Source organism: Theropithecus gelada, chromosome 20, assembly GCF_003255815.1.
Source record: "Theropithecus gelada isolate Dixy chromosome 20, Tgel_1.0, whole genome shotgun sequence".
NCBI classification, from domain to species: Eukaryota; Metazoa; Chordata; class Mammalia; order Primates; family Cercopithecidae; genus Theropithecus; species Theropithecus gelada.
Window position 1 is genome coordinate 54,127,775 of NC_037688.1, and position 13,621 is coordinate 54,141,395.

General features: G+C 56.7%; 1 protein-coding gene across 3 annotated transcripts; it reads left to right on the plus strand.

Annotated features, from left to right (window-relative positions):
• Positions 1-682: 682 nt before the first annotated feature.
• Positions 683-11,275, plus strand: PRSS36 (serine protease 36). 3 transcript variants are annotated; one of them, XM_025370808.1, is made up of 15 exons: positions 683-772; positions 1,040-1,075; positions 1,273-1,308; positions 1,535-1,697; positions 2,082-2,362; positions 4,885-5,051; positions 6,704-6,950; positions 7,067-7,196; positions 7,546-7,802; positions 7,895-8,058; positions 8,579-8,816; positions 8,929-9,070; positions 9,768-10,033; positions 10,110-10,231; positions 10,793-11,275. In XM_025370808.1, exons 1-15 carry the CDS (start codon positions 736-738, stop codon positions 11,069-11,071), a joined length of 2,565 nt encoding a protein of 854 aa, XP_025226593.1. In that variant the 5' UTR covers positions 683-735; the 3' UTR covers positions 11,072-11,275. The 3 variants fall into 3 exon arrangements, with proteins under 3 accessions (XP_025226593.1, XP_025226594.1, XP_025226595.1); XM_025370809.1 differs by having other exon boundaries at positions 7,895-8,043; XM_025370810.1 differs by lacking the exon at positions 10,110-10,231 and having other exon boundaries at positions 9,768-9,846.
• The last annotated feature ends 2,346 nt before the right edge of the window (positions 11,276-13,621 follow it).

The following is a 13,621-nucleotide window of genomic DNA, read 5'->3' on the forward strand; positions in this document are numbered from 1 at the left end:
TCATACGTCCCTTAAATGGGCTCTTACTGATACACACCAAGAGGTTGGGTGACTTTCCCAAAGTCACACAGAGTAAGTGACAGGGCAGCTGAGAGCATTGTCACTGGAACACAGAGCAGGGTGGAGGCTTTTTCAACCTCACCAGCCTGCCCAGCCCCCTCCCAAGGTCCCTATGCCCTGCCCAACCTGCTGGAATCTGTGATCCTTCTGTTGGGATGGGATTGAATTCCCTAGGGCTCCTGTCCTGGACCTGGCCAGCAGCTCCAGTAACCAGAGCTGTGTGAGAAGAAAAGGCCAAGCCACTGGGGCAGCCGCACCCCAAACAGAGGTGAGGTCTCCGATGAGTCATGCCCGTGAGGGGCCACTTCCCCTGTCCTAAGGGCCACTGCTCATCAAGGACCCAGAACCCTGTCCTCCTCTTTGACCTTTGCCTACAGTGTTTTTCATCCCTCCCTCTCCCACCCAACAGGTGTCCTGGAGCTAGGACACCTGTCCCCCACCCCCACCCTGGGCCTCCAGAGACGTGAGATGTACTCAGGGCTCTGGGTGGGGCCTTCAGGCTCCCCAACTTCCTCCTTCCAGCCCCAGATCCTCTCAGATTTCCAGAGATGGGCTCCAGCCAGGGAGGGTGGGGCTGCCCCTGGGACCATCAGGAGTCACGGGCTGCCTGGGCAGTGACAGAGCCCTGCAGGGAGCAGACCTTCACTTGGCTGTGCCTCCTCTGACTCTAACGCCATGGCCAGGCACCTGCTTCTCCCCGTTGTGATGCTTGGTAACCTCAGGGGACAGAAGTGGCTGCAAAGGGCCTGGGTCCTAGCACCTGGGGGACTGAAGAGCAGGATTCCTGGGTTCCGTGTGGGGAGGAGGACGTCAGAAGGAAGGAAGTGAGGCAGCAGAAGGCGAGGGTGTATCAGAGGAGGGAGAGGGAGGCCTGGGTGCCCTGGGGAGACGGAGGCTAGGAGGCTAGGGGAGGGAGTCAGGGAGGGCATCTACTGAGGGCGAGTCACCAGCCTCTTCCTGCCTGCCTCTGTCTTTCCAGTCATCAGTCCCATCCCAGGAGCCTTCCAGGACTCAGGTAAGGCAGCCGGACTGGGGGAAAGTCACGTGCAGAGGCAGAAAAGACCAGAGGACTGGCATGGATGCTGGCAGGGGTTGCTGAAGAGACAGGGAATTGGGAAGATAGGGTCGGGGGTTGGAGAGCAGGAAGTGGGGCTGGGCAGTGCAGGTCTGGAAGTCACAAGTGTCCTCTTCTCTTTACCCTCTGGCTCCCAGCTCTCAGTCCCACCCAGGAAGAACCTGAAGATCTGGGTAAGGAAGAGGCCTTGGCACCCTCAGACCTTAAAGGAGGCTAAGGCTGGTCAGGCCATGAGGGAGGTGGAAAAGACCAGAAATGTAGACAAGCCTGGGTCCTCTATGTTCTTTGTTCAGAGGGCAAACTGAAATGGGTGGAGGACGGGGCTTCGTGCTGAGTTACCTCGGCTTCTGGAGTGGGGAACCTGAGGTGGGCTTTGGCTTCCACGGCTCCCCGTTGCAGACTGCGGGCGCTCTGAGCCCTCGGCCCGCATCGTGGGGGGCTCAGACGCGCAGCCGGGCACCTGGCCTTGGCAGGTGAGCCTGCACCATGGGGGTGGCCACATCTGCGGGGGCTCCCTCATCGCCCCCTCCTGGGTCCTCTCTGCTGCTCACTGTTTCATGACGTGAGTATTCGCCCTGGACCCAGCCCCTCTCCGCCAAAGGCCAGCCCCGCCCCCGCAGTTGATCCCCTCCTCCCGCCCCACTTCATAATTTGGAGCCGAGCTGTCCCCAAAGCGAGGTGCTCTTCAAGGCATCATGGTTCTGAGTGGGGCAAGGCTGCCATACTGGTCCCACCACTCCACTGAATATCCGAGTCTGAATCCCAGCTTTCCAATGACCCCCCACCACCACCTCAAGATCGGATTTGCCCTTCCCCTTTGAGGAGTATCAGCACCAAATCTGGATCGGATAGCACCTGCCCCTCTGGCTCTGAGCCCCTTCCCCCCACGAGGGTCTGCCCCCTCCATAGGGTCAACCTAACCTCCTACTGCCCCGGCCGAGCGCAGGAATGGGACGCTGGAGCCCGCGGCCGAGTGGTCAGTACTGCTGGGCGTGCACTCCCAGGACGGACCCTTGGACGGCGCGCACACCCGCGCAGTGGCCGCCATCGTGGTGCCAGTCAACTACAGCCAAGTGGAGCTGGGAGCTGACCTGGCCCTGCTGCACCTGGCCTCACCCGCCAGCCTGGGCCCCGCCGTGCGGCCCGTCTGCCTGCCCCGCGCCTCACACCGCTTCGTGCACGGCACCGCCTGCTGGGCCACCGGCTGGGGAGACGTCCAGGAGGCAGGTGAATGGGACAGGACAAGAAAGGGGGCCTCGGGGAGGTGGGGCTTCAGGAGGTGAGGTTCCTAGGGCGGGGCCTCGGGAGGTGACGTTTCTAGGGCGGGGCTTCTGGAGGTGAGGTTCTTAGGGCGGGGCCTCGGAGGTGAGGTTCCTAGGGCGGGGTTTCGGGATGTGGGGCCACAGAGAGGAGCCTGGTGGGAGTCTTGGAGGGTAGGTTTCTGCGGGTCGGTAGATGAATCCCACGCCAATCACCATGGAGCCCTCTCCCCACAAGGATTCTCAAACTAAGACCACGGAATCACCCACAGGCACCCCATTCCCTCACCTTTCTTTCCAGTTTTTTCTTTCCTGGATTTAGGCTCCGACTAGGGTTCCCATCCCAGCTCTACCATGTCAGACAAAGCGCTTCACCCACTACATTTCCTCCTCTGTAACACGAGGAAAATAGCCATGCCCACTTCAAGAGGTGGTTGGGTGGATTAAATGAGAAAATCCATGTAAAGTTCATAGGACAGTGCCTGGCATAGCAATAACCAATGCACTTTAGATATTTCACCTCAGGTAATCTATAGTAAAGTAGTAAAGCACAAGGCTGGCCTATAATAGATGTTCAGTGAATGCCAATCTGTGCCTCCCTCCCGTCCGCCTTCCTCCCATCCTATCCACCCCCACTCATCTCTGTACTCCCCACCTCCTCTCTTCTCCCTACCCACCGTCATTCACTCAGTCATTCTTTCACTCAAGATATTTCTTGAGCACCTTCTATGTGCCAGGCACTGTGTTAGGCATTAGAGAGACACCAGTGAACATAAAAAGCCAAAATCCTGCCTTTTCAGAGTTTACATCCTAGCAGATAGACAAACAACAAGTTCAATAAATAAGCACACATTATGTTAGAAGGTGGGGGGGAATAGACCGAATCTCCATCCCCCTCATCCCCATCACCCAAGCTTTCCATGCTCCCAGGGTCCCCACAAATATCCCCATCGGCCGTGGTCAGACCTGTGCCCATCCTGGGGGCTTTGGCAAGGTGCTGCAGGGGGTGATGCCACAGCCTCTGCTTGTGGAGGTCCCATGAGGGCAGGAGGTGACAAGGAAGCGTCACTGTGAGCCCCAGGAAGTTTGTGTGAATGGGGCCAGGCCATCCTGACAATGGGCACCCAGAGAAGTAGATTTCTGCAGAGGTTTTCAAAGAGAGGGTGCATTGCAGGAAGACGGGGGGAGATGAAGGCCAGATAAGGACCCAGATAAGGCATGTTAGATGAAGAAGAGCCAGGATGCCAGGCTGGAGTGAGAAGGGGACAGGCACCTGGGCTGCAAAGGCTGCTGAGGGCCGACCATGAAGGCCTTAAGATCAGACTGAGGGCCAGAGCACTCACCAGCTCCAGGGATGCCCAGGACAATCCCCAACTTCCCTGGTGAGCCCCAAGTACAGCTTCAGCCATCACCTGACCTCAGATTCTTTTTTATTTATTTTTATTTTATTTTATTTTATTTTTTATTTTTTTGAGACGGAGTTTCGCTCTCGTTGCCCAGGCTGGAGTGCAATGGCACGATCTAGGCTCACTGCAACCTCCACCTCCCAGCTTCAAGCACATTCTCCTGCTTCAATCTCCCAAGTAGCTGGGATTACAGGCACCCATTACCATGCCCGGCTAATATTTTGTATTTTTAGTAGAGACGGGGTTTCTCCATGTTGGCCAGGCTGGTTTTGAACTCCTGACTTCAGGTGATCCACCTGCCTCAGCCTCCCAAAGTGCTGGGATTGCAGGCGTGAGCCACCATGCCTTTGACCTCAGATTCTGAGTGTGGTGGGGAAGGAGTTCTGTCTGTACTTCCCCCCACCTTTCTGGATCCTAAAGCTGTTTCCATCAAAAGCAGGATGGGGCTGCAGCACCAGGTTTAGACAGTGGGATCCATTTATTTTTCTTGGTGAGATCAGAACTGAACTTGAGTAACCTTCCTCTTCATTGCTGAAGTGAAGAGTGGATCAGAAGACTGGGTCAGTTATCCAGGCCCAAAGCTATGCATCCTCAATGAGAGTAGTTGGTGAGAATGCCAAGAAGTCACAAATGAGAGGTTTTCATGAACTGGGAACTGACTGGGGGAGGGGAGTTGAGAGAGGAGACAGGGATGACACCCAGATTCCATGCTTGGCAACTCGAGGCAGGATCATGTCAAGTCCATATGGCATCTTTGAGAAAAGATGTCTCCGGACCAATACAACTCCACATGAAAGCTCAGACTTAATGATTATAGTCCCTAAATTGCATCCTTTATTGCAGTGTACAACCTGCACAACCATGCATGGCAGCTCTCACTAGGAGCTTGATGGGACCATTCCTGAGATGAAGAAGTAGAAAGAATAGAGAGAAGCAGCAGGAGATGTGGTGAATGCGATGGGCTGAGAGGCCACGGGGCATCTAGTTGATGTCCAAGAAGCAGCCGCAGGGGGCAAACCTGAATCCTGGGAACTGGGGACACCATACCTGCCTCACAGCACCTGCTCTCTGGTTCTGCCCCCAGATCCTCTACCTCTCCCCTGGGTGCTACAGGAAGTGGAGCTAAGGCTGCTGGGTAAGGCCACCTGTCAGTGTCTCTACAGCCAGCCCGGTCCTTTCAACCTCACTCTCCAGATATTGCCAGGGATGCTGTGTGCTGGCTACCCAGAGGGCCGCAGGGACACCTGCCAGGTGAGGGAAGGCCCCTGCACCTGCCTGGCAGGGCCAGAGTCCTAACCGGTGACAAACAGATAAATGACATCTCTCCTAGCCTCATCTGCAAAAGGAGGACAAGATTGCCAAGCGATGGGATTGACGTGTATTTTTTTGTTTGTGTATTTTGAGACAGAGCCTCACTTTGTCACCTAGGCTGGACTGCAGTGGCACAATCTCGGCTTACTGCAAGCTCCCCCTCCCCCCACCCCCACCACTCAAGCGACTCTCGTGCTTCAGCCTCCCAAGTAGCTGAGATTACAGGCATGTACCACCACAGACTGCTAATTTTGTATTCACTTGCGCCTGGCCAAGTGAATTAATTAATTAATTAATTAATTAATTTATTTATTTATTTATTGAGACGGAGTTTCGCTCTTGTTGCCCAGGGCAGAGTACAATGGCATGATCTCAGCTCACCACAACCTCTGCCTCCCAGGTTCAAGCGATTCTCCTGCTTCAGCCTCCCAGGTAGCTGGCATTATAGGCATGTGCCACCACACCCAGCTAATTTTTAGTAGAGATGGTGTTTCTCTATGTTGGTCAGACTGGTCTCGAACTCCCAACCTCAGGTGATCTGCCTGCCTCAGCCTTCCAAAGTGCTGGGATTACAGGCGTGAGCCACCGCACCCGGCTATTTATTTATTTATTGAGACAGAGTTTTGCTCTTGTTGCCCAGGCTGGAGTGCAATGGCACGATCTTGGCTCACTGCAAACTCCACCTCCTGAGTTCAAGCAATTCTCCTGGCTCACCCTTCCAAGTAGCTGGGATTACAGGCATGAGCCACCATGTCCAGCCAAGGCCAAGTGAATTTAAAAACCAAAGACAGCATCGCCAGGAGCAGTGACTCATGCCTGTAATCCCAGCTAGTCAGAAAATTGAGGCAGGAGGATCACTTAAGCCCAGGAGTCTGAGACCAGCCTGAGCAACATAGTGATACCTCGTCTCAAAAAAGGAGAGGAACTGGCTTGGCACAGTGGCTCACGCCTGTAATCCCAGCACTTTAGGAGGCCAAGGCAGGCGTATCACTTGAGCTCGGGAGTTTGAGACCAGCCTGGCCAACATGGAGAAAATCCATCTCTACTAAAAAGACAAATATTAGCCGGCTGCGGTGGTGTACACCTATAGTCCCAGCTACTCGGGAGGCTGAGGCAGGAGAATCACTTGAACCCGGGAGGCAGAGGTTGCAGTGGGCCGAGATTGCACCACTGCACTCCACCCTGGGAAACAGAGCATTTCCCAGGCTGTCTCAAAAAAGAAAAAAAAAAAAGAAAGAAAAAGAAAGGGAAGGAAAGAAGGAAGGAAGGGAGGGAGGGGAATTATTTGAGCTAGTAACTGGACAAGAATCACTTGGCTCTGATGACACCTGCAGGATTCTCTTTCGTGGTCTTGAATGTACTCCCCCGGTGCTCTTGGCTCTGGCTGCCATCGGCCTTCTGCTTACAGGGTTTTCTTTTGTTTAGAGCTCCAGGGAATGCAGAGGACAAGGCCTAGCCAAGGAGGGTTTCTAGGAGAAGGGAGAAGGTGGTGTATCTTGGGCCAAAAGAAGGTGCAGGACCTTTTCGAGGAGGCCAGTATAAACGGGTGGGTCCCTGGGCTGACCCCTTGACATGCAGTCATCTGTCACTAGGGTGACTCTGGGGGGCCCCTGGTCTGTGAGGAAGGCGGCCGCTGGTTCCAGGCAGGAATCACCAGCTTTGGCTTCGGCTGTGGACGGAGAAATCGCCCTGGAGTTTTCACTGCGGTGGCTACCTATGAGGCATGGATACGGGAACAGGTGATGGGTTCAGAGCCTGGGCCTGCCTTTCCAACCCAGCCTCAGAAGCCCCAGTCAGATCCCCAGGAGCCCAGGGAGAACTGCACCATTGCCCTGCCTGGTGAGTGGGCGGCACCCCTGGATGTGAGTGGGACGTGGGAGAGTGAGTTGGGATGGAGACTGCTGGGAGTGATTGGGGTGCAGGAGGCCCACTGACCCAGGTCTCTCACCTCTCAGAGTGCGGGAAGGCCCCGCGGCCAGGGGCCTGGCCCTGGGAGGCCCAGGTGATGGTACCAGGATCCAGACCCTGCCATGGGGCACTGGTGTCTGAAAGCTGGGTCTTGGCACCTGCCAGCTGCTTTCTGCAGTGAGTGAAAATCTACGTTTCAAGCCGATCCTTGCCCCTCCCTACATCAGCCTGAGACACCATTTATTTGGCCCCAGCCTCTCCCCTGGGGGATGTGGGGCGTGTGGGATCCCATTCGGAGGTGTAGGATCCAGCACAAAAAGAGGGGTCCTGGCCTGGCAGGGGTGGATAGAGGCATGGTAGACGTTCAATCCCGGAGGCGGGGGTGTGAGTGAGCCGCTGGAATGGGGGTAGCGTGGGGATCCCACCAGGATGCAGGATCTTCGCCAGGCGAGTCTAAGCCAGGGGTGCGAGGTTTCTAGCCACGTGTGCGGGATCCGGCCCACGTCCCTCGCCCCCTATCCCGCAGCCCGAGCAGCTCCGACAGCCCGCCCCGCGACCTCGACGCCTGGCGCGTGCTGCTACCCTCGCGCCCGCGCGCGGAGCGGGTGGCACGCCTGGTGCACCACGACAATGCCTCGTGGGACGACGCCTCGGACCTGGCGCTGCTGCAGCTGCGCACGCCCGTGAACCTGAGCGCGGCTCCGCGGCCCGTGTGCCTACCCCACCCGGAACACTACTTCCTGCCCGGAAGCCGCTGCCGCCTGGCCCGCTGGGGCCGCGGGGGTGAGCTGGGGCCCGGCGCTGGCCGGGGCGGCACCGGGCGGTGCAGGGGCCGTCTGGGCCGCAGCGCGGGCTCCCTGCCTTTTCCCTTCCAGAACCCGCGCTTGGCCCAGGCGCGCTGCTGGAGGCAGAGCTGTTAGGCGGCTGGTGGTGCCACTGCCTGTATGGCCGCCAGGGGGCGGCAGTGCCGCTACCGGGAGACCCGCCGCACGCGCTGTGCCCTGCCTACCAGGAGGAGGAGGAGGCGGGCCACTGCTGGGTAAGCGGCGGGGGCGGGGCCTGCGGAACGCAGGTCCGAGAGGGCTCTAGGAAGAGGGCGGGGCCTGTGGAAGGCGAGTCCAAGTGGGCTCTAGGGAGAGGGCGGGACCTGCGGAAGGCGGGTCCGAGTGGGCTCTAGGGAGGGAGCGGGGCCTGGGGAAGGCGGGTCTGAGTGGGCTCTAGGGAGGGGCGGGACTTGCGGAACTGGGAATGGGGCGGAGCCGAAGTGGAGGCGGGGCCAGAACGAACTGGGGGCGGGGCCTGGCCCTGGAAAACTTTTGGGAAGGGGCTGAGGCGGGCTCTGAGCTGGTGCTATGATTTCTCTCTGTCCCTGGATTTAAGGAGAATCCTAAAGTGAGGGCTGAATTCTTACACAAATTAGTATTTGGAGTCTGATTTGGAGAATGTGGAACTTGATATTTCTGCAAATGGGAAAATCTGGAGTCCTGGAAAGCCCCAGGAGTTCTGATATTCTCTGCACACACGCAGAGGCAAGTAACACACGCACTTTGTTGCTGCAGAATGACTCGCATTGGAGCCTTTTGTGCCAGGAGGAGGGGACCTGGTTTCTGGCTGGAATCAGAGACTTCCCCAGTGGCTGTCTACGTCCCCGAGCCTTCTTCCCTGTGCAGACCCATGGCCCATGGATCAGCCATGTGACTCAGGGAGCCTACCTGGAGGACCAGCTAACCTGGGATTGGGGCCCTGATGGGGAGGAGACTGAGACACAGACTTGTCCCACACACACACAGCATGGTGGTGAGCAGGACGCCTTTGGGCTCTAGGGGCTCCTGGGGGTGCATAGACCCGTGGCAGGGGCTCAGGGGTCAGCCATGGGGCCCCAACTGAGGTGGCCACCTCCTCTCCCTAGCCTGTGGCCTGCGGCCGGAGGCTGCTCCAGTGGGGGTCCTTTGGCCCTGGCTGGCAGAGGTGCATGTGGCTGGCGATCGAGTCTGCACTGGGATCCTTCTGGCCCCAGGCTGGGTCCTGGCAGCCACTCACTGTGTCCTCAGGTGGGTCTTACTCATCTCCTAGGCGAGAGGCAGGAAGGGAGAATGGAACAGAGCCAAAGACTTGTTTGTTTGTTTGTTTAAAAAAAAATTAACAATGGGATCTTGCTGTGTTGCCCAGGCCGGCCTCAAGCAATCCTCCTGCCTTGGCCAATGTGCTAGGATTACAGGCATGAGCCACTGTGCCTGGCCCAGAGGACTCTTAAAAGAGTGGAATAGTCTCCTTTAAGCATCTTACAGCCGGGCGCAATGGCCCATGCCTGTAATCTTAGCACTTTGGGAGGCCGAGGCGGGCGGATCACGAAGTCAGGAGTTCAGGACCAGCCTGGCCAACATGGTGAAACCCCTCTACTAAAAATACAAAAATTAGCCAGGGGTGGTGGCACCTGTAACATTACCCAGCTACTTGGGAGGCTGAGGCAGGAGAATCGCTCAAACCCGGGAGGCAGAGGTTTCAGTGACCCAAGACTGCACCACTGCACTGCAGCCTGTGCGACAGAGCAAGACTCTGTCCGGGGTGGGGCGTGAGGGAAGAATCTTACAGCACTGGGAGATGTTTTGACCTGGAAGGGAGATTTGGAAGGAGGGATGATGAAGGAGTGAGTGGCATGACCCCAGAGAGTCATCCTTCCCCTGGGCTGGGAAGGACTTTGCCTGCAATAGGAGGAGCAGAAAGTTACATTGGGCCTTGTTCCAACAGGCCAGGCTCTACAACAGTGCCTTACATTGAAGTGTATCTGGGCCGGGCAGGGGCCAGCCCCCTCCCACAGGGCCACCAGGTATCCCGCTTGGTCATCAGCATCCGGCTGCCCCGGCACCTGGGACTCAGACCCCCCCTGGCCCTCCTGGAGCTGAGCTCCCGGGTGGAGCCCTCCCCATCAGCCCTGCCCATCTGTCTCCACCCGGCGGGTATCCCTCCGGGGGCCAGCTGCTGGGTGTTGGGCTGGAAAGAACCCCAGGACCGAGGTGAGACTCCTGGGTCGCGGGAACAAGGAGTGGCTGGAGGCCAGAGCCCTGGAACAATTCTGTCTCCTCTCCCCAGTCCCTGTGGCTGCCGCTGTCTCCATCTTGACACCACGAATCTGCCACTGCCTCTATCAGGGAATCCTGCCCCCTGGAACCCTCTGTGTCCTGTATGCAGAGGGGCAGGAGAACAGGTGTGAGGTAAAGGAGCCTGGGCATCCTGGAGTAGGCAGGAGAGAGGCAGTGTTGGACTGTGGTACCCTAGAGAGAGAGCAGGATTGGAATTTTTTTTTTTTTTTGAGACTGAGTCTCGCTGTGTCGCCCAGGCTGGAGTGCAGTGGCACGATCTTGGCTCACTGCAGCCTCTACCTCCCAGGTTCGAGCAATTCTCCTGCTTCAGCCTCCCTAGTAGCTGGGATTGCAGGCATGCACCACCACGCCTGGTTAATTTTTGTATTTTTAGTAGAGACGGGGTTTCACCATGTTGGCCAGGCTGGACTCAAACTCCTGGCCTCAAATGATCCGCCCACCTTGGCCTCCCAAAGTGCTGGGATTACAGGCGTGAGCCACCGCATCCGGCCAGGACTGGAATTATTGGGTGTTTGGCCCCAAATGGGACCCTAGCTGGACCCCGGAGAGAAACTGGGGACCTGGATGTCTAGGGATGCAGACCAGAGTGCTTCGTGGCCAGACCCTGGGGAAAGGGGCAGGGGACCAAGAGGAAGGGCAGCAGACCCACGTGGCCTCGCTTCAACTCTGCAGATGACCTCAGCACCGCCTCTCCTGTGCCAGACGACGGAAGGCTCCTGGGTCCTCGTGGGCATGGCTGTTCAAGGGAGCCGGGAGCTGTTTGCCGCCATTGGTCCTGAAGAGGCCTGGATCTCCCAGACAGTGGGAGAGGCCCACTTCCTGCCCTCCAGTGGCTCCCCACACTGGCCCACTGGAGGCAGCAACCTCTGTCCCCCAGAACTGGCCAAAGCCTCAGGATCCCCGCGTGCAGTCCACTTCCTGCTCCTGCTGACTCTCCTGATCCAGAGCTGAGGGGCTAGGGTCCCGGTGCCACTTCCCCCTTCTCCACCCTCTACTTCCCGGCTGGAATGTGGCCCAGCCAGCTGGAACCTCAAGGGCCCCACCCACCTAGATTGCAGAGGCTCGGGCTAATTGGGCCTCAGTGCCCGGGCTATTTTGAACCTAGGAATCCTTGGGGGTGGCGGGAAGAGCGGGACAGTAAAGGTGTAAACACAGGCACCTGTGTGGCCTTGTGGCATTGCTGTGGGCAGGCTGAGGGGCTGGGCATCAGAGGCTAAGCCGGAAGCCCAAGGAGGAGGTCCCCTCCCTCCTCCCTCCTCCGGCCTCTGAGTCAGGTCTTGGGCTCTCAGGAAATGCACCCTGATAACCTGGCAGCAATTCCTTCATTCCTGCCCCAGGGCAGGGAGGTCGGGTGGCCAGCTGGCTGTGTGTCACCTGTCCAGTGGAGTCAGCACCCTCAGCACGTGCTGGACATCTCAACCCCAGCTCAGACCTGCTGCCCTCGCTGCCTGCCATAGACACATCTCAATGCATGATGCTCCGATGTGTCCCCCACACACACACAACACATGGGCCCTTCAAGAGTCCACTGCTTTCACATTCTGCCCAGAACTTGGGTCCCTTGTATGTGAACCCCACTCCCTCACCCACTGCTTACCTGCACCTTCCTACATTCATTCAACCCCCGTTCCCTGGTGGCTACTAAGTCGTGGCACAATTGGAGTCTGATATATAAGCCCACAAAGCCCTCCCAATCTAGTGGGGACACATGTGGACACCCCTGGCTGGGATCGGGAAGAGGTCATACCAGTGATGTTTGAGCACAGGAAAAGGGAAGGTGGTTTCTAGCCAGTGAATGTACAATTAAAAAGTAAAGCAAAACCAGAGACAGGGTGCAGTAGCTCATGCCTGTAATCCCAGCACTTTGGGAAGATCACTTGAGTCCAGGCATTCCAGACCAGCCTGGGCAGCAAAGCAAGACCCCCATCTCCACCTTTTTTTTTGAGACAGAGTCTCACGCTAATGCTCAGGCTGGAGTGCAGTGGTGCAATCTCGGCTCACTGCAACCTCCGCCTCCTGGGTTCAAGCGATCCTCCTGCGTCAGCTCAAGTAGCTAGGATTGCAGACCCAAGACACCACGCCCGACTAATTTTTGTATTTTTATTTATTTTATTTATTTATTTGTAATTTTTGAAACAGTTTTGCTATTGTCGCCCACGCTGGAGTGCAATGGCACAATCTCAGCTCACTGCAACCTTCACCTCCCAGGTTCAAGCAATTCTCCTGCCTCAGCCTCCTGAGTAGCTGGGATTACAGATGCCCACCACCATGCCCAGCTAATTTTTGTATTTTTAGTAGAGATTGGGTTTCTCCATGTTGGCCAGGCTGGTCTTGAACTCCTGACCTCAGATGATCCACCCGCCTCAGCCTCCCAAAGTGCTGAGATTACAGGCATGAGCCACCACATCTGGCCTATTTATTTATTTATTTTAAGATGGAGTCCCCTCTGTTGCCCAGGCTGGAGTGCAGTGGCACAATCTTGGCCTCCCGGGTTCAAGTGATTCTCCTGCCTCAGCCTCTCGAGTAGCTAGGATTACAGGTATGCACCACCACGCCTGGCTAATTTTCTTTGTATTTTTTAGGAGAGACGGGGTTTTACCATGTTGGCCAGGCTGGTCTCAAACTCCTAATATTGAAGAGTGATCCTCCCACCTTGGCCTTACAAAGTGCTGGGATTACAGGTGTGAGCCACCACATTGAAGCTCCACAATTTTTTTTTTTTTTTGAGACGGAGTCTTGCTCTGTTGCCCAGGCTGGAGTGCAATGGCGCAATCTCGGCACACTGCAACCTCCGCCTTCCGAGTTCAAGCGATTCTCCTGCCTCAGCCTTCTGAGTAGCTGGGATTACAGGTGCGTGCCATCACACCTGGCTAATTTTTGTATTTTTAGTAGAAATGGGGTTTCACCATGTTGGTCAGGATGGTCTCGAACTGCTGACCTCGTGATTCGCCTGCCTCAGCCTCCTAAATTACTGAGATTACAGGCGTGAGCCATCGTGCCCGGCCAATTTTTTTTTTTTTTTTTAAATTAGCTGGGCATGGTGGCATGCACCTGTAATCCCAACTACTGAGGAGGCTGAGGAGGGAGAAGCCCTTGAGCCCAGGGGTTCAAGGCTGCAGTGAGCCATGATTGTACCACTAAACTCCAGCCTAGGCAACGGAGTGAGATCCTGTCTCAAAAAGAGAAAGAAAAAGGACAAATGGGGACCTGGGGAAGGATAGGTTTGGGGGTGAAAGCCAGCTGATGAGGGTGGCAGAGGGGTCGCCTCTCGGGCTAGGCACAATCTCTGGCTTGAGAAGGAAGAGGAAGGGGGTAAAGGGCCTAAAGGGAAGCTGGAAGTTTTCACTGGGAGGCTTAGGAGAAGGGCAGAGGTTCTTACGAAGCCAGGCTTAGCCTTAGCAGCTACATGCCAGCTATAATACTCCCCAGGACCTTCACGGTGCATACATCCCCACCTGCACCCATACCCAGTCAGTCACCCCATGCCATCTCCACAAACAC